The 27,680-nt window shown below is 31.7% G+C and overlaps 1 protein-coding gene and 1 long non-coding RNA gene across 3 annotated transcripts in view; one reads left to right on the plus strand and one right to left on the minus strand.

Annotated features, from left to right (window-relative positions):
* Positions 1–3,914: 3,914 nt before the first annotated feature.
* TFAP2C (transcription factor AP-2 gamma) lies at positions 3,915–21,425 on the plus strand. 2 transcript variants are annotated; one of them, XM_053703533.1, is made up of 7 exons: positions 3,915–4,039; positions 11,062–11,523; positions 12,341–12,392; positions 14,426–14,630; positions 16,464–16,582; positions 18,138–18,279; positions 19,763–21,425. In XM_053703533.1, the coding sequence occupies exons 1-7, from the start codon at positions 4,010–4,012 to the stop codon at positions 20,046–20,048; spliced, it is 1,296 nt and encodes a 431-aa protein (XP_053559508.1). In that variant the 5' UTR covers positions 3,915–4,009; the 3' UTR covers positions 20,049–21,425. The 2 variants fall into 2 exon arrangements, with proteins under 2 accessions (XP_053559508.1, XP_053559429.1); XM_053703454.1 differs by lacking the exon at positions 3,915–4,039 and adding an exon at positions 9,147–9,340.
* A 2,859-nt stretch (positions 21,426–24,284) lies between these two features.
* LOC128650045 (uncharacterized) overlaps positions 24,285–27,680 on the minus strand; it is a 198,097-nt gene continuing 194,701 nt past the window's right edge. Inside the window, exons 2-3 of the long non-coding RNA XR_008400722.1 lie at positions 25,282–25,393; positions 24,285–24,527 (exon numbers count right to left, since the gene is read on the minus strand). This is a non-coding gene — a long non-coding RNA (uncharacterized LOC128650045). The remainder of the gene's footprint in view (positions 24,528–25,281; positions 25,394–27,680) is intronic.

The raw sequence follows: 27,680 nt of genomic DNA on the forward strand, positions 1-27,680 counted from the left end.
GTTTAGTGTCCTTTAAGAGTAAAACCTTATGAGGTTTTAGAAAGTATTCAAAAATATACTTTGGCCAACTAAAAGAATACTTTACTTACTGCATTGATAAGTGCTTAAAATATGGTAACTCTTTATTTTGGTGCATTTACTTACATAAGTTAACTAAATTCACTAAGATTATAGAAAATATAACTCACCTTGTCCAAATTTACTATCAGGGTTGGGGGTATCCAATTACATATAGCAATATGTTTGTATATGATATATATATATACCTATTTTGCGCTTACTGCTAAAAGTGTAACATGACTACACCTCACCCCTTAAAAAATACAGATATAACAATCAAATTATACCTCAAATTGAAGATTGATTTATGTTCAGTTTCAGTTGTAAATCCTTTAGAAAACAGAGGTCTACAAACATATGTGCCCCCCTCATCCAATCCTAGGAAGAGTCATACAAAAACATTGGCCTCCATTTTAGAATAAATAGAATTCCAGAGATGGGAACAGGCAGACATGTGACTGTTACATTGAAGTCCAATCTAGCCCCAATTAAAATGCAGAGTATGTTTGCATGCACTTGAATGAGAAATCCAAAGCATATTACTTGAAGGTATGATTAACTCCTAGCATCAGGTACTTGACATAATATATTATAGGTTTTTTTTCTGCATTGAGGGGTTGACATGGAATCCAAACATAGTTGTTTTCTTTATTTTTTAGTTGGAAATAACTTTGTTTCTGTGCAAATTTCAGTTTTTCACTTTTATCATTATGTAGTTAACTACTTTGCTGGTAGTTTATAAATGCTGAGATGTTGCAGATAAACATATAATTTAATATGGGCTTTTATTAACTGAAACCTATTACATCATACGCATCAGGTTAGTTTTATTTATACTGGCGCCATATTGGCACCATCCTCTACCTTTCCCATGAGGCAACAAGTGCACATTGTTGGTTTTTCCATTTTCTTTACAGCTTTATACTTGCGTACTAGATCTGTATTTGGACTATTTAGAAGAAAACAAATATGGCGGCTGCCAGGGGTCTTCAACTATATTTGAAGCTGGATTTATTCTTGTGAAAGTGCAACCAACTAAGATCTGTGCAAACAGTCTAAATGCATATGCCTATTGCTTACTACTGTTTGCTCTGCTGGTTGAGAGTCTGGCATTCAGTTGAATCCAATGTTTTTTTACAAGGTCAGATGTGTCAAATGCAAATATCTACTTGGGTTAAAAAAACCATTTTGGCACAATTGCACTCAGAAGAAATGATAACTTTGAAAATGGTGTATATTGTAAGGTGCACTGCACCAGACTCTCAAAAGAAGAAGTATGAAATAATCACTCTCGAATCATGCTCACTTGTCAATACAACCACCTGCAATAAAGGTTATTTTCTATATGGGTCGCAGTTTCTTTGCCTTTCCAACCCATAAAAACAGTTACTGTTTGACTTGGTAACAGAACTCAATTTATCTAAGAGAAATCTCATTAAACTCTAAGTAAAAAAATCAAAACAACAAAAAAACTATAAGAAACCGGTGTACTGCAAGCATGCCAAGGGGCTTTTTGCTGAAGTGTTACCAAATCCTCACTGAAGTGAATGAGAATGTAAACTGAATAACCTTTATTTACTCACTAATGTGTTTGAATGTATAATCTGCATTTAACCATTAGCAACAATCTTATATATGTGTTGAGATTGGGTACATGATTTAGTTTAAAGGGATACTAAACCCAATTTTTTTTTTATTTAATGTTTCAGATAGACCATGCAATTTTAAGAAACTTTCTAATTTACTCATATTATCAAATTTTCTTTATTCTCTTGCTATCTTTATTTGAAAAACAGGATAGTAAATCTTAGGAGCAGGCCCATTTTAGGTTCAGCACCCTGGATAGTGCTTGCTTATTGGTGGCTACATTTAGCCACCAATACGTAAGCACAACCCAGGTTCTGACCCAAAAATGGACCGGCTCCTAATCTTTACATGCCTGCTTTTTAAATACCTTGCAAATGAATTATATGAAGCTAATATTTATTACAGCTGTTATTAAAGAGTTAAAAAAAAATATGTTCTCACTTGGTAATATGTGACACACCTGATTTTAGATGTGTAAGTGTGAATAATGTATTCCCAATCTGTTCAATTACTCATGAGAAAGTTTGCAAAAGACTTATACCTATCCAGATACAGATACCACTTTAACAAACACTAGTTATTATTTCAATTGCAGAACTTACTTCCTAATTATTTATAGAAAATTTGGCAAAACCAGCAACTTACCCCAAACTTAAATCTTTATCAAAAAAGTGTTGATTTTCTTGAGGGTACTTCACTTGGAATAGAATAGAATGTATTTCTCATATTCACACAAACACACACAAGTATATGTAAATTATGCAGTTAGTGTCACTTAAGGATTAGTTCATTTTAGGATTAAACTTTGCATCTAAACTCTAAAACCCAAAGTATATACTACCTTAGGTCATGTTTTATCTTAATTATCATATTCATTATATTGACTAAATCTGTAGAATTGCGACCTAAATACTGTAGGTTATGTAATTGATCCCATAGGTATTTAAGGTAAGATTTTAGACATAACAATCTCACTAACCCATCTTACTTTGTGGAGCCTGAGAGATGGATTTACATTCAAAATTCTTATGAAATGAAGAAACATTTGCAAGATTTGTTTTCTAAAAAATAGAAGTGTACAATGACACTGTGATAAGGTTTAATTAAGGCAGAATACATTATGTATACTGTGGCAAATATAAGTTTCTGACAACCTATATATAATGTCATAAGTGCAGATGTTTTGCACCTGGCCATACTATTATTATGAAGGGGCGTATTGCATTGGTCTATTTCATTTGTCTAACACAGAAAGGTCTAATCTCTATTGAAGTTACCTTGCAACTTCCACCTCACCCTATATACTTGGGATAGTGAGTAGGGATAAATAACAATACTAATAAGAATACAGAAAATGCATATAAATACTTTTACTGCATGGCTATAGTTGAAGTTTTGGAAAAGCCTTGGCATTCCTTCCAGATTGATTAGAATATCTACCTAAAATAGACTACACGTAGAAAGAGTCAATTCACACATAATGCATATTATCTAGCACATGAAATCAGTGTAAAAATATTAATTCAGATTACCAGTATTATTCTCCTTTACACATAAATCATATTTTCTGGAGTCCTATAAGGCTCAGCGCAAGGATATTTTTCTTGGGATCTCATTACATTAGTTATATTTAAGTCTTATAATAATAAAATATTATTCTGGTAAATATCAGAGCAGGACATAGGTGACAATACATGTATTGACACTGGACTGAAGAACTTACAATTTAGCAGCTTTCAGAACTATTGAGTCAGACATTTCAAAACAAGACGTTTGTGTAAAGCTGCCACTATTTTATTAGTTTCAACGATAAAAAAAAAAGTAATTATGGCTACATTTACATTATGAGAGATTTACTGTGTGTGGTTATAAACCACTGCAATAAATGATAAAAGCAATAATTATTAATTATAGGAAATTTAAATCCAAAGCCATAAACACAGAAACTGTGTAAAAGACAAAATCAGAAAGTAATGAACTATACAATTTTGGAAGAAAGTTAAAACTCAAAAGAATATTTAAGAAAGTAAAAAATAAAAAAATTCAGTGACTTTAATACATTATAATAAAGCAAAAGCAATTTTCTTACAAAATATTAGACATCAGATCCCCTTATGATGTATTAGAGCAGATGCAGACGAACTAAAACACTTAAGTTTTGAACAAGAAATGAGATTAAACTGGATTGAAAAGGGAGGTGCAGGGGCAAGGGGGAGGAATATGCTTTCTAAGGTAGATTTCTGTCCTGCTGCTTAATGCGCATGTGCAGAGCTTTAGGGACCTTGCCCAGGTGTATCAAGCTCACACAGGTAACAGTTAAAGCTACAACTTCTGGAGTTAAATACTGCCAAACCCATCTCTCATGGCTCTACTGGGGAGATCAGACTGGCAGGTATGTTTCATCTTATTTTATTTACTTAGAATGTAAGAATTATATTATATAAACAAACTGATTTACTATAGACGGTAACTTTTTATTTTTTGCTTTTCTAAATGATCCTATACAAAGTAATCATTGCTGAGGGGATTTGGCATGGTGGCTTACTTGCAAATGCAGATCAATTTAAATGGTGTTAAATCTTTTAAGACAAAAAAATTAATTCTTTAAACATATAATATATTTTTACTATCTACTGGGAGGAGGTGGGTGAAAGTATCAAATATAAAATGCAATATATGAATCAATAACCTTTTATTTTTTGTTAATTTATATAGAGATTAACACTATTCCTATACTAGAGAGTGTGTGTATATATATATATATATATATATATATATATATATATATATATATATATATATATATATATATATATATAAATATAAAACCTGCCGCAAACTATATACATATATATATATATATATATATATATATATATATATATATATATATATATATATATATATATATATATATATAAAACCTGCCGCAAACTATATATATATATATATATATATATATATATATATATATATATATATATATATATATATATATATATATATATATATATATATATATATATATATATATCTTGCGGTGTGTGTATATATATATATATATATATATATATATATATATATATATATATATGTATATAGTTTGTGTAGTTTGCGGCAGGTTTTTTTTTTTAATATATATATATATATCGGTGTCTGTCAATGAGGCAAAAAAATATATGGACCTATTTCTGTTTCATAGACCTTTACAAAATCTGTGCAATAGATAATCACTGTACCTGTATTTTATTGTAAATGGAGGTATTTATTTGTAAAATGGAATGCACTGAGTTTTATTAGACATGAAATCCTAAATCCTATATCTTTTGTGCTAAAATCCTTCTGGTGAGTGAGTAGATGGAATGGATTTGTGTAAAGTAACTTGACTTGTGGAACCGCTTCAATTTTAAGTTCTGTTTGGTAATACAGCAAATTAATAAGGATTTATTTGTTATAATACTTTGCATTGTGAAACAAATTTGAAAAATCCCTACAGCATCTATTTCCTGGAATAATCACAGCAGTTTGGCATTTCTGCAGTTCTAACTAATAACATGATCTTGTACCGTCTATATGATATGTACTGGCAAATATATAAACTCAATCGCATATATTATGAGAAACATGTATGTGTGTGTATGTATATATGTATGTATATGTGTGTGTGTATATATATATATATATATATATGTATATATATATATATATATATATATAAGAATTGTGTGGAATATATATATATATATATATATATATATATATATATATATATATATATATATATATATATATTCCCTTTAGGGTTTTTTTTCAGAATGTGCAATGTACCACAAGTAAAAATCTTAAGAACCTAATTAAACCCATATTATTGCAAGACTAAAAGTATAAAAAACACATTTAAACTTTGTAAGGGAATTACTGTAATCCCTACATGGATATCTCCCAAGAATAGGCATAAGAAATACAAAGTAAATACAATGAAGTAAAGTTTTTGAGGATTTTCTCCTACACACCTGCTAGTAAAACAATTACAAGGAAATCATCCCTAGATTAGGGTTTCTTTATATCTCCTGTATATACTCCGGAAACTACTGACACTTTTATTCCGTTTATTATATTTGGTGCAGTGCAGCATTAGAAACCCTCCTTACTTGAGATATAGCATCAGCCCTTTATCTATGCAGTTTAATTGCTGTATTTAATTAAATGTATTGCATTACTCCTGGTTGAACTGTTATATTTTAGGGTTTGTGACAGTAATTAGGTAATCCTAAATCAAACCCACACACTATATATATATATATATATATATATATATATATATATATATATATATATATATATATATATACTATCTGCATATAGAACTACAAAGAAAATGTAACAAAAATAAAATACTATTGGCCAATTTATATATTGATCTTTCAGATGTAAAAAAGACTTTAAAAGTGGCCGTTTATTATGGCACAATCTTTTGCACTTTAATAAATCTGATATTTAAAAAAGTTCTATAAAATACACATACATTGTTGTGTGTGTGCGCCTTATAATAGAGTGCTTTATATAATACACGGGATTACAATTAAATGATTTTTCAACAATTAAAAGCACATAATGAGGTTACACTTATTTTAAGATCACATGTTCCAGTTGATATACAGAAGTAAAATTCTTACCTCTCTACAGAGATAAAAACCCAGAAAACTATGTACAATTCCTCCAATCGGATTTTATTTTGTTTGCTTAATGTTATGATTTTGCATTGACTTTTAATGTTTGTCAATTTATAAAATATATCCCTTGGGATGTATTTCTTCTCTAAAATGAGTTACCTAAAGTATGTGAAACTAAAGACTTTATTATATTGCAACATATTTCTATATATTGATCATTATTCTTCACATTGTTTTACAACCATGTTAAAAAATATTGCTATTAGAACTGTTACCTACTAGAATAACAATACATTAATAGTAACCCTGATCATTATATAACTTTGTCTGTATCACTGTAAAACGCCACAACAAAGCAGGTCTTTTTAAATGTTTGGCCAGTCCAATAGCAGGAACTACTACTTTCCGTAATACAAATTTTAAAATGGGATTTAAGGATTGCAGTGTATATATATATATATATATATATATATATATATATATATATATATATATATATATATATATATATATACACACTTTTTTTTTTAATAGAAAGTTTTATATTGATTTTTAAATTTACTGGCACATGACCAAAATGTAGGCGCTCAGGCATATTTTTCTTGACTTAGAGCTCTGAGCTACTTTTATTTCTTTAAATGTATTTATATTACTCGTCCTAATGACGCCAAACCCTTTTTGAAATCATCATCCCAATCACTTGCTGTTACAAGCAAGTCACAAAAAGCAGTCTGCATTTCAAAGACAATCTCTATAGGGGAACAACAGGGGTAATTTAAATGCAGCCCCACCAAAAATGGTAATGCAGATTAGTTAGAGGTAAGTGAAAATCTGAGGTGATTATAGGTTTAATGATACTGATGTGAATCAACACTTGGGAAGCAAAAAAACAAACAAAACTCCAGCTACTGCAAGTAACTCACTTTATCTACCCCAGTTAAACCTGTACTTTTCTTTTAAGCTTTTGTTATATAAATAAAAAAAAAAAAATCAGTAATAAAAAAACAAAGTCATTACAAATGTATTACTAATAATCTTCAACAACTTTTAGAAAGCTTTTCATAAACAATAAAATGATCCTTTGTATAAAGCAAGGATTTGAACTAGACATCTAACTATACAATTTAGTACAAACCCACAATTTGTTCCTTCAAATACAAGATCCGGGGATTCCAACGCCTTAGGTATAATAATATTATTTTATAGTTTTTTGTTGATATAAAAAAATAAAAAGCTCCTATCAGATTGTTCTGAAGTGCAAAAGAAAATGTTTATTTTTTTTTAATCTGTTTACAAACAAATAACCTGCAGAAATTTAGTAATAACATATTACTATTTCTCATGAATACCCTTCTATTTAGATTTTTATTTTAAAAAGTAGATTTATTAGTAATTGCATTCATTCAGAGGTGGTATAGGCCATTACGACAAGATAAAAACCTATAAAATTGGTTGGGATAAACCAGACCATCCTCTATTCAAAAGACTAAACTTCAAAGAGAGGGTGTGACAAACCTGCTTATCTACTCTACGTTCTATCTGGTATATGCAATTAATCGGTTATTATGGTGCTGTATATGTTAGATAGAATCAGGTAAGATATGTAATGGGAAGAAAAAAAAATAATAAAAAAAAAAATATATATATATATATATATATATAATATACACACACACACATATATATATAATTAATTGCCAGAACCTGCAACAAGTTAAAGCCCCCACCTGTCAGTGGGTTTACTGGATTACATCACAGAAGAAAATAGGTTGACAGCTTCTTTTTTTTTTTTTCTTCCTGAGGGAGCTGGAGAGATCATACCCAATGTTATATAAAATCACATTTAACAGCTCTGTGTGTTTGCTAACAGGGGCCCTATTTAAATCACCCATTATATACCCACAAATCATAATTAACTGGTGGATGAGGATATTCAATAGTAACCAGACTTGTCTCTGTAAATTGCTATACCTTTTAGATCTCACATCTTGTTGCACATATATATATATATAGTTAAATAATCTTTTGTATTTTTATAATAAAAAAAGAGTAACCTTTTTAGTTTAAGATTCGTACCTATACGTCATATCTCGCTTATCTTTAAAATAATGCAGAATTTCATTGTAATTTTTTTTTTTTTTTAATAAAATGTATAGTCATCTGCAAACTTCAATTATAATGAAAATAAAGCTTTGTCTTCCATTATGCTCCTCACCGTATTTTATCTGAAGAAATCAAAATTGTAATAATACTGCTAGAGGGTACGAAAAGTATCTACTCCACCTGCACCATATTCACACCAGAAAATAAGAAATACTTTGTAGCTATGCTGATTGTTATCAGGTGTGGCTCCATCGTTTAAATAGAGCAGAAAGTGGTTTGCGTTTAGTAAAGAGGGATCAGTCACACAGTTGTGGTCCTCAGAGCATAAGGCTCTGGCTTTGCCAGGCACTAAGAAATAGCCACCTCAGGTTCTGAAATGTTGGATGACGTTGACACATTAAAGGTCTGGTAATTTATCATTGTATAGTTTATGTGCTTAGTATTGAGACACTTGGATCTTAAATCGTATACTACAATGCAAAATAAAGTACGTTAAGCCTAAAGAAATCTGCTGTAGACTCTCACTCCTCCAGGTCCCCCATTCATAATAAAGAGATCCCTGGAACGCTAGAGAATAAAGCAATATTCGAACAGAGGCGTGGTTTATGCTCCTAGCCTTCTTATTGGCTAAGCCATGCCCAGTCTATAATTAAACCCACAACTCTGAATTCCTCCCTGGGGAGGAGTCATGTTAATACGACCATTAAGGGCGGATAGGGAGCTCGGGAAATCACTAGCAGTTATCAAACAGGAATCATTTTGGTTATGAGTCTTCATGTCTGATACCTAAGTCCTGGGGAATACACAGTGAGCTTGGATCTAATTTACTTCAGTTGGATTTTTGTTTTGGTAACTGGATACGGGACACCATGCTCTGGAAACTTGCAGATAATGTTAAATATGAAGATGAATGTGAGGTGAGATTATTCTTTTTGATAACGAAGAACCCTATATTTGCCGATGGTCAAATACTGGTGCACTCGCTCTGCAAAACCTATAGACACCGAGACAATAACCAGCAGATGTTTTGTAGATGTGATACACGGATATCATTTCGTAATTACTTTTTAAACTATTTAGTATCATCACTTTTAATAGAACAAAAACGCCAGCAAACCAGGAATTGTTATTGACTAACGTATTTATGCTAAATGTAGTTTAAAAGTTAGAATTCAAGTCTTTGTAAATATATTACGGTGTCACATGATGTCTATTAGTTTTTCTTTACACGGTATAGTTTTGATTTTTACCAAGCAGTGGTTGCAGGCAGCAGCAAAAGCATGTAGATGTTGTTCTATTCTTGACAGCTAGTGGGCGCTAAAGACAAGACTAATCATTTTCTAGGAAAGAATAGCGAGAATTAGCAATATTTAAACTTTTTTTTTTTTCTGCTCATTTCTTTGCATAACATGCATACTTCAACTTGAATACCCTTACTGTACAATTTTATATATATATATATATATATATATAATCTCAAAATAACAAGAGTATTGCATTGAGCAATGATACTTTTTTATTGGACTAACTATACATTTATAAGTTTGACAAGCTTTCGGAAGAGTTCCTTCCTTTATCAAGTCTAGAGCAATACTGACCATATCTATAGATCTAAACATACATTTTGTTTGTTATCCGTGAAGTCTTCCATGCCTTTTAAAATATATCGTTTTAGGGAACATACATTATTTATTAAATCAGGACATTATGTAGCAGCATTTGGTTTAATTTGTATTTTCTTTTTACATTTTTTTTTTTTTTTAAGAAAAATAATAAATGCTCAGAATAAAGTGTGTGGAATATCTGGCTTCTTCTCTGCTGTATTCATAGTTATTATTTGGCGTTTCTCAGCCATTATTCGGAACCACCAATTTCTGTTCATTTGTCATGGTCTGCACGGTTAGTTGCTCTGGCTCCTGTAGATTAGTCTCAGTGATCTGAAATCAATGGGAGGCATTTGACTTGAGGGAATCAGCATAGCGGACCTCATTGGGATTCTTTTCTCCTCTGATTAGTTGGCCCTGTTGTTTTAATAACCGTAACGATGTAATCTGTTAAGAAACTACAGATAAACTCATTTAAGACACTTAGCTGAGATTGTCAGGTATTGAAGAGCATGTTTCTGTACAAGTGATTTCAGTATCCTAAGCAGAACTCCCTGTATGCAGACAGGGTTTGTGTGTATAGGGCAGGCTAGATTGTCTTCAGTTCTACGGGTTGGTTTATTTCTTTTTGTAACCAGTTGTATTTGCAGCCCGTGGGTTGTTGTTTCTGTGACTAAAACACTCTGTCAATATCAGAGTTCAATGTCAACAGTAGATTTTTTTTTTTTCTTCTAAATATTCGGCGTCTTAAAATGAGTATGTTTAGTATTTTAGTTTTTGAAACTATTTTGCTTCATTGCTGTATATTAGTGAACTCGGTTTAATAAAATGTCTACAAAACGAATGCTTATCTGTTCTATAAATTATGCATGCAAACGTCATAAACTGGCATTAAAGTTTCCTTAATACTTTCTATATGATTGTGGTAATTTGGTACAGTCCATCACAAACTAAGTGTTTTTTTTTTAATGGTAAAAAAGCCAAAACATTTTAAGCTTAAACTTTTTTTTTTTTTTTGTTTGTTTTGTTTTTAGGACAGGCACGATGGAAGCAATAATGGCAACTCAAGACTACCCCATTTGTCAGCAGTCAGCCAGCACCTATACAGTCCAGCTCCCCCTCTGTCTCATTCGGGGGCTTCAGATTTCCAACCCCCCTATTTCCCACCTCCATATCAACCTTTGCCTTACTCCCAGTCTTCCGACCCTTACGCTCACCTAGGAGACCCATTCTCCATTAATAGCATCCATCCCTCTCACTCTAATCCCAACCAACAGCAGTCATGGCCCAGCAGACCAAGTCAAGATCCCACAGGGATTTCACATCATTCCAGATCTGGTCTAGTTCATCATATACCTTCTCTTGAAGCTGGAACAGCAAGGCTAGGGAGAGATTCATACAGAAGACCTGACATTCTGCTTCAACATGGACTGGATTCTTCTAATCTTTCGGACAATCTTGGACTTCCAGATATTGGCCAGCAGATGGACGATGTGGTAATGACACCTCTATATAATTTTAGTGTTTGGGGAACTAAGGATGAGCTTCCCAAGAGACATGCTCAAAGAAAGGGCCAATTTGGGAAATGGGGGGGGTTATGTTCATTTGCTTTTGATAGTGGAGGTGTTGAGCATTTATTAGGGACTTGCTGAATAAAGTGATGTTGGCTTCTTGTTTTCTACTACCTTTAGGTAGAATTTTTTTTTTTTTAATCAATGCTATATTATCATGACATTAAAATGTCTAACATTGTGTAAAAATGTGTGTGTATTAAATACAATGGACCCAGCACTCTTCATATGTGTATTTATTGGTGACGTTTCAGGGAACAATCTTCCTCAGACTTAGGGAAGGTTGTTACCCCGAAACGTCACTCGTACATAGATAAAGAGTAAGTGCTGGGTCCATTGTCTTTTTTTGAAATAATATCCACTCACGTTGTTTGGAATGTAGTGAGAGTGCACATAACTGAATCCTATTTATTTTTATGTAGTATGCATAAAATTAAGTGGACCCTATTTTATGTTTAAAATGTGTATACTAAACTGTTTCTGTAAAGCCCCCCCCCCCCACACAATTTACCCAGGCTTATACAATATGATTTTTATTTTTTGGGGGAGGGGGGAGTTCTAATCAAACAAACATGCACTTTCTCACCATTAGTTTGTGTTAATCCTCAATCTAGATGTATAGCAAGTGCAAAACCTTACTTTCCAGCTATTTTCTTTCTTATAATTTTATTAGCCTTTATTGCAGCATGGAAACTTGTAACTTTGAATCTAATAGCATGAACATATCAATATTTTTTTCCAGAGTATGGATGAACAGAATCTAATAATGCACGACCAAACAGTTATTAAAAAAGGTTAGTTTTTTTTCTAATTAATATTTAATTTTTTTTCTAATTATGTTAAAATGTGGTTTGCCCAGTGCAATTTGACACATGGATGTAAACTGTATATGTATGTACATAAAATATTTCTATTTATTGCTTGTAACTATTCATAATGTTGCTTTAAAATGGATGTTTTTGCTGTGGATATGCTTATTTTTAATTTTTCAAACTTGTACTATTTAATTTTATTCCACATTACCATTAAGTGTATAATATGTATATTCAAAATAAAATATTTTTTTATAAGGGAATAAATCATAATTTTCCTACACACACTATTATTGTGCTTTAATACTTAAATAGTATTAATTTTTATTATAGTCCGAAAAAATAGAATAGTGTTTTAAATTGCTTTTATGCTTAAAGTAATTTTGCCAAGTTTACTGCATAAAGGATTGCTTCCTTTGCTGGTTCACAGCAGAGCTTTGCTTTGTCAATACATAACGTATAAATAAAATATATACATGCACACATTTTAATAGCAAAGTTATTGTATAATGAACTAAGGATCTAAATCTTCATGTCAAATTTTATTGTGCTTTATTTAAAAGCATTAAAATATTATACAACACAATTGGTTTTTATAAAATATCCAATTGTATTTTCAGACATTTGTGCATAATACATTTTGCACGGCACACAATTGAACCTATCTTTTTTTTTTTTAAACAGTGAATATGTTGATGAGGGGAAAAAAAAATTAGATTTAAGAAGGTACTTACAATGTTCATATATTTTTATTTCCCCTATATAAATTAAATGGTTTTGGTCACATTTTCTGAAAACAAAGACAAATTGCTTTTTTTTTTTTTTTTGTTTGTTTTTGTTTTATGGTATATAACAAACTTCAGCAATTGCCATGCCAATCATACTTAGCATGTGCATCACTTTCTGCATGGATAACTTTATTATTACTCAGTTTTGATGTTGACAAGCTGCATTATCATGAAGGAAAAAAAATAATCTCCCACACCATTATGCAGATTTTAGATCTAAAAAGCTTGCCTTCACCAAATTTATACTGCGCTTGCCAATTTTTTTTTTTTTCATCAGTGCTTATTTGATTTGAGGTGAAGGGGGGGCACTGCAGTTTATTTGTACTTCATTTATATGGCTTTTGCATTCTTTGCTTAAATACACCTGTAATATTTAAATGTGTTAATTTATTTAACCTAGGGGGCTACATGTGATATTTATCACCACTTCCATGGTTAGTAGGCAGTCCTTTTTGTTATTTAAAAAATAAATAAATAACATTTATAATATATAGTTCAAACGAGTAGTGCTTTATCAATATAAATGTTGGTATTAATAAGACATAAGATAGATAGAATATATATATTTTTATATATAGCTTGCTTCCCTATAAATAAATAGGAAGTTCACATTGTGGCTTCTAGGCCGTAAGAGGGACAGCCCTGGTTTGTTAATTGTGTGAATCCAGGATGTTAAAACATATCTTAAAATGCTATATACATTTCAGTGACAGAGAAAATGACATTTGAGGTGGTAAGCTTAGAGTTTAAACCTGTATTAGATTTCAGAAAATATGTAAACAAAGGCATCTGTGTAAAAACAGCAGGGGCACATATGTAAGGAAAATAGATACCTCAAAAACTACTTTAATTTGAAGCCAAATGTAATTGAGGGTCAGATTTCATTCTCCCCCTACTTCAAATAGGTTTTAGTTTTCCAAAACATGAACCTGTTTAATAAAATACTTGCTGACAGTCAATTGGCCATCTGAGTATTTCTGTTATGAGCTGAGGCCTGAATGAGTCTATCAGAGGCAAGAGGTGTCCTAAGATGTGTTATTGTTAAAACAAAGCCAATATGTTCTGGTGATAGCCCCCATTGAAATAAATTAGAAAAAGGTGTTTTGTTTTAATAGTGAGATCTTTTTAAAACAATTTACACTAGATTGTAAATGCTGAGGTTTTAAAGTTGGTGAGAAAAAGTAGCAGATGACAATGTAATTTTATTAACTGGTGTAATTTCCGTAGGTAAACACAACCTTAATATGCCCTATCAGAAAGATGGAATGCTGGGTATGGCTATGAATCCAAATGAAGTATTTTGCTCCGTACCAGGAAGACTCTCTCTGTTAAGCTCTACTTCTAAATACAAGGTGACCGTTTCGGAGGTCCAACGCAGACTTTCTCCTCCAGAATGTTTAAATGCTTCTTTACTGGGAGGTGTTTTAAGAAGGTACGTTATGATTATTTAAATTGTTGTTTCTCAATTCTTGTTTGTCTTGCATTGCTTCCCTTTTAGTTGTTTGGCACAGGCTCCAAAATCTTTACTGTCAGCTCTTGATTGTTGTGGAAAAAACCCATCTGCACTGGATTCTTATATTTTAATCTGTAATAATAATTCAAATAAGAATACTAATTTTAAAATACAAACAATAATAAAACAAACTTTTCCCCTCAGCATTGTATCTTTTTAGCAATGCAATTTACGTTATTTATATGCAAGAAATATTTTATTTGTTGTTTATTGTCAATATATTTAGGGATAGGTGAATGTAATGAATTTTAACACGTTTGTTCATTCGTTTCGAATGTTTGTACAACATTCTAACATTAATTTAATGTAATAGTAATTTAGAAAGCTTTCTTTAAATGTAGTAATCGATTAAAAAATTTCTTGTTCGATTTGAACTATGCAATATTCAAAAAAGTTGAATCAATATATTTTTAATAGTATTTCTAATGCTCTCTTTAAATGTAATATTTGAATTATGCAATATTCGAAATAGAAACATTCAAATTGATATATTTGTAATTTATGTATCGATTTACTAAATTCCCTATTTATTAGTTATTTGTACAATAAACACCACATGAACTATTGAACAACTTCTGGATAGTATTTGTCAAATCAAATGTTACATTTGAAATTTTGAATGTGGATATTCAATCGAATTATGAACATTCAAAAACAGTAAATAATATTAGATTACCAAATCTTAATGGATTTTCATTCTTATCAACATTAGATTGTCCAAAATTAATGTCCACAGGACTATTCGTTCTACCAAACAAATTACACTTTCAGCACATTTGCCAATCCCTACCATTTAAACAGAACTGGGTGATGTTTTTTTTTTAAGCTGCTTTAGGATAACAATAGGAATATTTTTAAAACTTATCAAATACAATAGGGATTTTTTTTTTTTTTTTTTTACTCCAGTTGGGAAGTATGTTAGTTTTTCTCTATTCAAAACTTTGTGAGCATCTAATTTAAATATGGGCTCATTTGTATTAAAATGTGGTTGTGGTTTCATTTCTCTGGCTCCAGACACCTTGTTGCATGACAATACCATGAAGGCAACTATTTCTCATTAAAATGACTAAGGTCATACTTGACTTAGATTTGCTTTGATGATGTTATTTATTGTTTATAAACATCAGGCTATGCAGAGCTGTGTCTGTGTGGTGTGTTTTTATTTTTTTTATTTATTTTTTTTCTATTCATGTTTTGAGCTTTTCCTTATTTGTGTATTTTCCAACTGGTTAAAGCAAGCTTATGTATAAACACATAATTGAACCACAAGGTGCCTTTAGAACCTGTAAATATGTAGACAATAGTTTTAAAGTTTCCCAAGTGTTAGTGTATTCAGTATTCGTAGTACTATGCATACAGAGGAGCCAACACACAAGATTTGTATACACAAATAAGTTTTTTTTTTTTTACACTCCTAAACTGTAAATGTAAACATTTGAGACTCAAGGCTTTCAGTAGTGTGCATTTGTGCCCCTTCTTAATCTATATATTAAAATGATATATTTTAATTAGATTTCCAATACTTTTTTTTTTTTTTTTTTTTCTCAAGGCCTTTATAATTTGGTGTTGATTTTATTAAAGTAAAACCCGTCATTCACCTATATAAAGACACTTGAAATTGTATGGCCGGGACCATTAAACTCTGGGGTTCACAAATTTTTTTTTTTTATTTTTTTAATAGGTCATTGAAGCATCAAATTTTTCTCTGTATATTGTAAATATATTTCATGTAATGTTTTTTAACCTTTTCAGGGCAAAATCAAAAAATGGTGGCAGGTCACTACGTGAAAAACTTGAAAAAATAGGTTTAAACCTTCCAGCTGGAAGGAGAAAAGCTGCAAATGTGACTCTTCTTACATCGTTGGTGGAAGGTCAGTTTTTTCATATCACCTTTTTGTATTTTAATCACTTATTTTTTAGCATTAGGATGTTGACAGATGTGTACAGAATGTTTGCTTATTTCAGGAAGTAATTATACCCATGCCTCAGCCACCCAATTTACATTTCATTCTGTAGAGGTTAAAGAAGCTTAAAAAAAGTTGTTTCCTCATTTGTATAATCTTGTGTGTTTTTTATTTTTTTTATTTTTTTATTATACTTTAAATATAACGCAATATACCATGTATAACTCAGGGCAGTCTTTTTTTCTTTTGGGGATAGTGGGTATGCTGATGAACTCAAAGGGTAAATTGGGATATTTCCAGTTTTAGTCACTAGAGCAGGGGTGTCCAAACTTTGCTCTCCAGAGGTTTTGGAACTACATTTCCCATGATGCTCAGCTAGATAAAATGCTGGCTGAGCATCATCGGAAATGTAGTTCCAAAACCTTCTGGAGAGGAAAGTTTGGACACCCCTGCACTAGAGAGATTATTTGTCCCAGGGTGTCATTATTTTTTCCCTTTGTATAGTTGCATACAGTTATTGGTCATGAATGTGTTAAACAGATTACATGCTTCTGAGTCATTTCCTTTCTTTCCATTATAAATTCAAAGCATTTTATTTTCTATTTTATTTTTTCGATCTGGAGAATCCTAAAAGACTAGGGAAAATTCTTCCTGTTTACTGTAATTGTATTAATTAATTTGGCAGATTTATTTACCTGATCTACTATGCAACCTACTGGTCTTTCTGGCTAATTATTTAAATGTAGATATTTTTATTTTATATTTTTGTTGGGGGTGGGGGGGGCACTAAATATATTTAGAAGTTGGGAAAAATGTGTTATTGGTGGATGCTCACAAAGTCATAATTAGGTTTATAGTAACCTAGCCTCTCTAGTATTTAAAAAGAATGTGTGAATGCAGAAAATCGATATTGGAGGCACAAATTATTTTCATGGATATGTAAGAGCAGGAGTTAAATGTTCAATAGTTTTTGCTTGGACAATTAAGTTAAAGGACCAGTCAACACATTAGGTTTTGCATAATCAACAAATGCAAGATAACAAGACAATACAATAGCACTTAGTGTGAACTTCAAATGAGTAGTAGATTTTTTTTTTTTTTTTTTATAACAAATTTCAAAGTTATGTATATTTCCACTCCCCTTGTACCATGTGATAGCAATCAGCCAATCACAAATGCATATACGTATAGCCTGTGAATTCTTGCACATGCTCAGTAGGATCTGGAGACTCAAAACTTGTAAATATAAAAGACTGTGCACTTTTTTTTTTTTTTTTTTTTTTTTTTATGGAAGTAAATTGGAAAGTTGTTTAAAATTACATGCTCTATCTGAATCATGGAAATTTAATTTAACCTGAGTGTCCCTTTTAAATATGCTTGAAACATAGAATGCCTGTTTTGTTCATAACTGCTACTGTAGTATTCTTGTTCACCAACAGAATTGGTTAAAGGGACAGGGCTGGCAAGTATATTTATCTAGAGTATCTCTTGCATTTATTAAAAAAACTATTCTCTTCCCCAGGTGAAGCTGTACATCTTGCGCGTGACTTTGGCTATGTATGCGAGACAGAATTTCCTTCTAAAGCAGTAGCAGAATATTTGAGCAGACCACACATGGAGCGTAATGATATGGTGAATCGCAAGAACATGCTTCTCGCAGCAAAGTAAGACCTATGTTGTGTTTTGGGTATTTTTTTTTTTTGCACTGGTGGCTTTTGTGCTCCAAACATTGCAGAGAGACTTGCAAGTTTTGCTTCTAAGATGTGGATAATCAAACTTTGGTAGTTACCCATCTACCATTCTAATACTAAGTATTTATTTATGTATTTCACTTTTTCTTATTTGTATAATTATGTAAATTTAGAATATAAATAGATGGGGTTAAATTATGCAGTTCTTGGGTTAAACAAAAAACATTTTACATGTATAACTAAAGAGAGAAGCGCTCAACCTGGGAACGAATAATAGCTTGTTCTATGGCTAGTTACCACCCAAGAAGCAGCCTCTTTTTGCTCAACATGTGCCTTTCACAGAGAAGAACTTTCCTGTAGTAAATCAATCTGATCCTGACTAAACAGTGCAGTCTAGTCCCGATATACCAGGCAAATTCCTCTTTGAACGAGAGAAATGGCAAATGCCCAGACGTATGTTTCGGCCTAGTGTGGACCTCATCGGTGAGGTGCAGCCCTATCCCTCTAGGCACACTGAGCAATGGGTCCACGTCTGGCTTCCCAGAACAAGTCTCCCTAAGGGTCATAAGAGAAGCGCTTGTTCTATGTTTAGTTGCCACCCAAGAAGCAGCCCTTTTTTTTTTTTTTTTTTTTTTTTTTTTTTTTTTGTGTGAAAGGCACATGTTGAGCAAAAAGAGGCTGCTTCTTGTGATAGTTTATTTAACAGGAGTAAAGGAGCCAAAAAAATTTAAAATAAATTAATTAAAGGGACATTAAACGCCTTTAAAGGGACATTAAAAGGCTTGTGAGGAAATCAGTGCCTAGCAATTGGTTGCTGACCAGCATCTTTCTGGTTGCTATAGACTTTCCCAACCTTCATCCCACCTTGAAACACCAGACATTACTATCTAGTGACTGTTCTTACCCGAAATGTTGCTACAGTACTGTAGTCATTCCCGTAATCCGTTGGACTTGGTTCTCTAAGAACCACAAGTTTAAACAGTAAATATGTAAAGTCAAAATATAAATGTCCTGATTCAGACAAAGAATGTAATTATCACATTTTCTTTCTCTTGGTATTTGTTGAAAAAGCATACCTAGGTAGACCCGAGGCCCAATATTTTAAAAATAACATTTTTAAACTCTTTGTTGAATACTTGTGCTATGAAATTTGTTTTTTAATACTTAATATATTTGCTTAAAAGTAAAATACTAACACAATGATCCATAGTGCATGATATTAAATTCTTGCTTTTCCATGTTTAATCTGTAAATGTGTGTTTTTTTTTTTTTTTTGTTTTTTTTTTTTGCATTATCAAACTTGTCATGTTATAGAACTCCCTTCAAGTAGAAGAGGTAGATTTTATGTTGATTATTTACACTTTTAAATATTATTTGGGTTCTTGATATAAAAGTTATAATGGAACAAAATAGCTGATTTGTTGTGTCAACTTTTTTTATTTTTTTCCCCTTCAAGGCAAATCTGCAAAGAATTCACAGACCTCCTAACCCAGGACAGAACACCTCTTATGAACAATAGACCCAATCCCATATTGGAACCTGGAATCCAAGGGTGTTTAGCTCACTTCAGCCTCATAACACATGGATTTGGAAGTGCTGCCATCTGTGCTGCTATGACCTCCGTCCAAAACTATCTAAATGAGTCTTTGAAAATTGTAGATAAAATGTACATGAACACTGGGGATCAGAGCCCTGGAGAGAACAACAAAAATCTTGAGAAAATGGATAAGCACAGAAAATGAACTCTTGGAACTTTTTTTTTATTTTTAACAAAAAAACAAAACAAAAAAACTTAATGTTTTTAAATTTTTGTCCAATTTTCAAAGGGTTTTTATGTTTTTGTTCTGAACTTTACTTGCTTCAAATGGTTTTTCCCTGACACAAACTATCTGGATCCTGTAACCATAGGCCAGGAATTGGCCTGGGTTTCTAAAAAGCCTTTGTGGTCCTCTTCCCACCACAATCATATCTAATGGAAGCTGCATCCCTTCTTCAGCGTTCTTGGAAAGATGCTAAATATAAATTTTTTTTTTAACTTGCTCACACATTTCATGCAAAATCCTTGATCATACTTCGTGCAACCTTCCCAGGAGTTTTGCCAGCAAATATCAGATGCAGATTTGAAAGAGGATTTATTGTGAATTTTGCCAGAAATAGTTTTAATTTGTTTTTAAAACTGACTTTTATAACCCTTTTTAATTAAAAATGTTGGAGGTCTTGTCTATGCTTCCTTATATTTTTCTTTTCCTTAACTGACCAATTAAGGTAAAGAGAACACATTTCAAGCTATCAAACTCAAGGTCATATTTATAAATATTTTTTTTTTCTTTTAACATTTTATACACTGGTCAATAAAAGGGGCACTATTTCTATATAAATTAGCAGTTTAGGGCTGCCATTTTGTCACATGGTAGTTTTCTATTGACTCATTAAAGGACATTACTCCACAAATGTTAATACTTCTAAATTAATGTCTTAGAAATGTCAAACCCCCTCTCCCCAAAAGAAACTATCAATAAAATTGATAGGAAACCTATATATTTTTTTTATATTTAATTTCAATGACCTCTGCTTCGACCTCCTAACAGGTTTTTTTTTGTTTGTTTTTCGTTATACTTTGTGCCATACCAATTAATATCATATTTAACCCCTTTCAACCTTTTTGTACATTAAGTATTTGGAACTGTCATTTGAATGTTCTTAACTGTTCACTAGTATGTGTCTAGTGTGGCTGACAATGCTCTCCCCCCCCCCCCCCCCCGACCACAAAGCTGTTCAGGGAAAACTGTTTTATGAATGTACATATTTATTTATATGTAATTTAAAGGGTTTTGTACATAATGGTGAAAACTTTTTAAACCAGAGGTTATGGGGAATATTGATACATTTTTAGTCTTGTACACAGGTACAATTAGGGTATTTAACAAATGTGCCACTAAAATTATTTTCTTCTTTAACCTTTTACAAAAGATGTGTGTGCAGAAATTGTATTGGTGATGACAGAAGGTTGGGATAAATGAATATTGCACCTTTGTGGTAATTCACAGTTCTTTACTTGTATATTTCCCAATATGAATTTGTTGTGTATAACCCTACAATAAACATGTTTAATAAAATGAGGTAATTTGTTTTTGAATATATTTAGATTATACATATCATTAAATGAGGTTAATTTTAAGTATAGGAATATCTCTTGCTCTTCCGTTTTAAAAGTGTTTGTGTGTTTTTGCTTTCTATATTATTGGTTTATAAACGCATTGTTTTTTAGAAAAAATGTTCCCCCCACTTAAAGGGATACTAACCCCAATTCTTTCATGATTCAGATAGAGCATGCAATTTTAAGCAACTTTCTAATTTACTCCTATTACTATTTTTTTTTTTTTTTCTTTTTCCTCATGTTATCTTGATTTGAAAAAGCAGTTATAAAAGATTAGGAGCTGGCCCATTTTTAGTTCAGCACCTTGGTAGCGCTTGCTGATTGGTTTGCTACACAAATCAGCAAGTGCTACCCAGGTGCTGAACAAAAAATGGTCCGGCTCTAAAGCTTACAGTACTGCTTTTTCAAATCAAGATAACATGAGAACAAAGAAAATTTGATAATAGGAGTAAATTAGAAAGGTGTTTAAAATCTCATGCTCTATCTGAATCATGAAAGAAAAAAAAAAATTGGGTTTAGTATCCCTTTAAAGCCTGTATTCCTTTATCTTGATTTTTGTCCCCACAGTTCCTGCAATATGTATTTGTAAATCCTGCTTTTCAAATTTTGGTTATTTTTTAACCAAAAATGAAAACGCAGCATTTAAAGGAACAGTAAAGTCAAAATTACATTTTCCTGATTATAACCCTTTTAACAACTTTCCAATTTACTTCTATTTTTTTTTTCCAATTTTCTTTTGTTATTTAAAAAAAAAAAAAAAAAAAAAAAAAAAAACCCACCTAGGCAAGGTCAGGAGTATCAATGCACTATTGTCAGCTAGCTGCTTATTGGTGGTGGTTTATGTATGCCTCTTGTGATTTGGCTCACCCAATTTAAGCTAGCTCCCAGTAATGCATTGCTGCTCTAACAAAGGATATCGAGAGAATGATATCTAAATCATGAGAGAGAGAATTTTTAGGGGTTCATGCCCCTTTAAATATATATATTTTTATTTTATATGAACAATTTCAGCTTTTTAAATAGTTTGCATTTCCAGTAAAAAAATATATAAAAAAAAAATATATATATATAATATATATATATATATATATATATATATATATATATATATATATATATATATATATATATATATATATATATATTTATTTCTGTAGAGATAGGTGCACTCCCACTAACAAACTTCATATGCCAGGGTGCTAGGAGTGGTAAATAGAGCTAATAGACAAAGCACTCTCTGGTCTTATGAATTGTATAACACAATTTTATTACAGTGACGTTTCGGTGTATTCATCCCTTCATCAGGCTGATGAAGGGGCGAATACCCCCAAACGTGTCTGTAATAAAATTGTTATACATTTGATAAGATCAGAGAGTGCTTTGTCTATTGGCTATATAAATCTATAATTTTGTTCATTTCATAAAATTATGAATATATCTATTTTCTAAGATAAATATTAAAGGAACTTGTTAAAACGATAACTCTTAATGCTGATGGTCAAGGCACATTTGGTTTACACTTGTGTCTGAGCACTTTTCATTTGAAAATGGCATGTTTTTATGTAGGATGTTTGTGCATATTAGGACTTACTAGTTTAGCTGCAAATCGTGAAGAGAGAAAAAAGATTACAAAGGTGAAATAGAACACATCTACTGCAAATCTTTAGTGAGTTCAAACTCTGCCTTTGAGTATTTTAATTAGGAATGGGTGAATATTTTGCAACATTCAAAAAATGGAACCATTTTTAACAGTTAGTTTTGAATGTTTGTACAGCATTCTTACTTTAGTTTAATGTAGTAGCATTGGAAATACTATTACAAATATATTGATTCAAATTTGAGTATTGCATAATTCGATTCGCATTAATTGAAACATTTGAATAAAATATTACTTTTAAAGAGTATTTCTAATGCTATCTTTAAAATTCAAATTGAATTATGCAATATTCAAATTTGAATCAATAGATTTGTAATTTTTTCTAATGCTCTCTTTTTAACCTTTTAAAGCCGTTATGCCGTTCCATTCCGTCATAATTAGACTGGGCTTTAAAGCCGTTATGACGGAATGGAACGTCATAACTAACGGCTGTCCTGAAGCCTTCTGTGCTTCAGGGATTTAATCGTGGTCTGGAGGGCGTTCCTAGGATTGTAGGGACGCCCCCCAGATGCGATCCAATAATTGAAATCTCGCGATCGTATGCACGATCGCGTAGTTTCAATTTGTCTACATCGGAACAGTTGTTCCGATGTAGGCACTTTAACCCTGTCACGAAAGGGTTAAATGTAATATTCAAAATAGAAACATTCAAATTAATATATTTGTATCGATTTATCAATTTATTTTAAATTCGCTACCACATGAGCTATTGAAGTTCTGAATAGTATTTGTTAAATCGAATGTTACATTTGAAATTTTTAATGTAGATATTTAATCCAATTATTAACATTTGAAAATGATAGTAACATTTTGAAAACCGGAAAAAAATATTAGATTACCGAATTTTAATGGAGTTTCATTCTTACTAACATTCGATTGTCCAAAACAAATGTCCACGGGACTATTTGTTATCCCAGATGAATTAAACTTTCAGCACATTTGCCCATCCATAATTGTAAACAGGCCAGAATATGGCTTAACCAAATTAATACAATTATGTCTTCAAGCAGTGATTCTGGGCTTCATGTACTAAGAAGCGAAAGCTGCACTGTAGCCCTTGCAGGGCAGGTTCGCATATACTTCCCGCAATGCAAGAAGCAGCTATCATTAGACCACTGATTCTTACACTCTATGCCACCTCTGAGGTGACGAGGGAAAATCACGAGAGATCGCTTGCTGTCAGGAGTTAATGATCCCTTCTCTCAAGCGATTTGTTGCCTGAGAGAAGGGGTGTGAATTACATGCTCAATAATACATATGGGCAGCGGATCCTGTTTGTCCACTGCCTGTATGTAGCCAATGGCGAGTGGATGCGAGTTAAGAAGATTGCTCGCTTCTTCGTACATGGGGGGCCTCTGAAATGTTGATCTGCAGGCAACCTTGGATGCTGGGTTAAGAATCCATTCTCTAAAAAAGAAATATGAATCATTATTTGCCTCGTTCTATTTGTTAAAATGACCATAAAATGCTCCCTGACTTGTGTGATGGGAGAATCTAGCTTTTATGTCATACTACAAATTGAGTAGTTTCACTGTATCTAAAATACTCCAGAGATTTTTTTTTTTTTGGTCTGCTGTAACACATATTGATGGAGTTTAAAATATTGTTAAAGCAAATGCAGTTGCTGAATTTTGTATTTTACTCTGTTGCTATTTTTAATTTTTTTTTATAAATCGGTCTTATCTAGTTAGTCAAATGCTAAAATATCGGTCTTAGTAAATCTTCCCTATTTCATAAGCAGATGATTCACTAGGCTGAATAAACAGAGGTAACACATTAGCTAGAAAATGTGCATCAGTGTCTGAGCAACTTGCATTTTATGTATTTGTCTTTGTCAGCTTTGTAAATTCTTGTTTGTGTGTTTGAGCTATTGTCACATGTGGGTGTGTCTCTAGATCACATTGATGCAGGTCATGTATCTACAAGATACTTTGTGCTAACAACTTATTTGCAGGATAAATTCCTTGCTATAATTTTACTGCTTTCATAGGGTAAGGGGGCTGCTTGGACCCTCTACAGTCCATTGTATGAAAATGGCCTGATATATTTTATAAAACACATAAATATACATATTTTTATTTTCTATTAAAAGGTCAGTAAAGTCAAAATAAAAAAAATCAGATAAAGCATGTCCTTTTTAAACAAGTTTTTTTCAATTTACCTTTTATCTAATTTTCTTTTTCTCTTTGTCTGCTGATTTGTGGCTGCACATATGGCTCTTGTCATTGGTTCACCCAACATGGTTAGCTAGCTCCCAGTAGATGCTTCTTCGGCTTGGGATACAAAGAGAATAAAGCACATTAGATAATAGAAGTGCATTGAAAAGTGGTTTAAAATGATATACACTATCTGAATCAGGAAAGAAAGATTTTAGGTGTCATGTTCCTTTAAGAAGATTGCTATTTAAACATATCTTATGATAGGTATGTATTAGAAATTAGTTTTTTTGTGTCTGTTTTTTAAATTGGTACATTTTTTATTTTCCTTGTGAGTTTTCTGTTTCTTTTGCTGACAATGCAGTTTTAAATATACAAAAAAAATCTGATGTTTACTATTGAAATATCTCTACATGATAACAAATAGTAAAATATTCCGGAAGGATTTGCAAAAGCCAACTAATGTGGCAATGTGACTTGAATCATTACTTGTAATTAATGTGTGTGATGGTTATTATATTGATAAAAGTTCTCTTTCGGGTTGGATTTTGCTTATTGTTGTGATGAAATGATTATGGTGCAACTCTCATCAGTTCAGTGATCATACAAATACTGCAAATTTCATTAGAAGTTTTCGTTATGGGCTCAAATTCTAATGGATTCCAAATATTTGAAAGTTGATTAATTTCTGTCTATCTGCATATTTTTAATAAATACTGTTCCATTATGTGGCCTGTAAGTAAATTTAGTTGCGTTTTCCAAACAATATTGTCATTATTAACGTTAGAGTTTAAAAGTATCTTACTGGTTACATTTGAGATTTATTTCTTTCTCTCTGGGCCCGGCAGTCTAAAGGTCTCCGCATTCATTCACATTACGAGGGGCTGTTGCCTTAATTCCAAGAATCACTAGAAAGTCTTAGTCTTTATGTTGCACATATCAGCTTAAACATAGCACAAATATTTTGTTTTTTTACAATTTAATTACAGGGGGTGCAAAGTGTGCTAAAAATTAAGATCATATTGCCTTAAATATAAAGTGCAATATCTCTAAAAACTAAACCTGCACAACCATTTGTTTTTGCTGCACTAATCATCAAACTCAGCAAAAATACATGCTCCATTTGTATTAATAAATTAATTACATGCATATCGATTGAGAACACGTGGCTTAAAATGTGTAATATCTCAGAAACCAAACTGGCACAGATGTTAATTTACACTGCACAAACAATTATATATTTGTATTTGCAATTTAATTAAAATATAGTGCAAAGAGGACAGAGATTGTGGTCACATGGAATAGAATGTGCAATATCTTCAATACCAAACTGGCACAAACATTCAATTTTGGTGGCACAAATAAGTGGTATATTTCTATTTATGATTTTAATTACATGAGATGCAAAATGGGAGGAGATTAAGGTCACGTAATTTATTGAGAAATATCTTCCATACTAAACTGGCACAAACATCCATTTCTGAGGCAAAAATCCGCACAAATTAATGGTATATATTTTTTTTTAATATTTCCAAAATAAATCTGAAACTATCATCAGAAATGTTAGTTTGTCAGTACAAACAAATGTATTTATTTTTTTATTTACAGTTTCGGTTACATTGCATTTAATGTGTAATCTCTATAAAACTAAACCTGCATAAAAGTTTTTTGTTTTTGCGGCACAAATCAGCACGAATAAATGATATATTTTTATTTACAGTTTCATTACATGGGATGCAAAGTGGGCCAAAAAAATATTGTGCAACTTCTCCAAATCCAAACTGGCACAAGTTTGTTTTTGTGGCAGAAATCTGCACAATCGCAGCACAAACATCTGGTTTATTTGTATTCACGATTTAATTTCATGGAGTGCAAAGTTAGTGGTTATTGAAGTCACAAGGATTAAATTATAATGTATTATATCTCGGAAAACAAACCAGCACAAACCTTTTTTTTGTGTCTTAAAGGGACAGTCTAGGCCAAAAAACTTTCATGATTCAGATAGAGCATGTAATTTTAAACAATTTTCCAATTTACTTTTATCACCAATTTTGCTTTGTTCTCTTGGTATTCTTAGTTGAAAGCTTAACCTAGGAGGTTCATATGCTAATTTCTTAGACCTTGAAGGCCACCTCCTTTTCAGAATGCATTTTAACAGTTTTTCACCACTAGAGGGTGTTCATGTATTTCATATAGATAACTTCACGTGCATGAGTACAGTGTTATCTGGGAGCAGGCACTGATTGGCTAAACTGCAAGTCTGTCAAAAGAACTGAAATAAGGGGGCAGTTTGCAGAGGCTTAGATACAAGGTAATCAGAGAGGTTAAAAGTATATTAATATAACTGTGTTGGTTATGCAAAACTGGGAAATGGGTAATAAAGGGATTATCTATCTTTTAAAAC

The sequence above is a fragment of the Bombina bombina genome, chromosome 1, assembly GCF_027579735.1.
Source record: "Bombina bombina isolate aBomBom1 chromosome 1, aBomBom1.pri, whole genome shotgun sequence".
In the NCBI taxonomy this organism is placed as follows: Eukaryota; Metazoa; Chordata; class Amphibia; order Anura; family Bombinatoridae; genus Bombina; species Bombina bombina.

What these genes read in the sequence shown, in the direction of transcription:
- TFAP2C (XM_053703454.1), top strand. Translation starts at nt 9,293, where the DNA reads ATGCTCTGGAAACTTGCAGATAATGTTAAATATGAAGATGAATGTGAG. An exon ending in AATATGAAGATGAATGTGAG is followed by an intron (nt 9,341 to 11,061) that starts GTGAGATTATTC and finishes TTTTGTTTTTAG; the next exon opens with GACAGGCACGATGGAAGCAA. An exon ending in CCAAACAGTTATTAAAAAAG is followed by an intron (nt 12,393 to 14,425) that starts GTTAGTTTTTTT and finishes TAATTTCCGTAG; the next exon opens with GTAAACACAACCTTAATATG.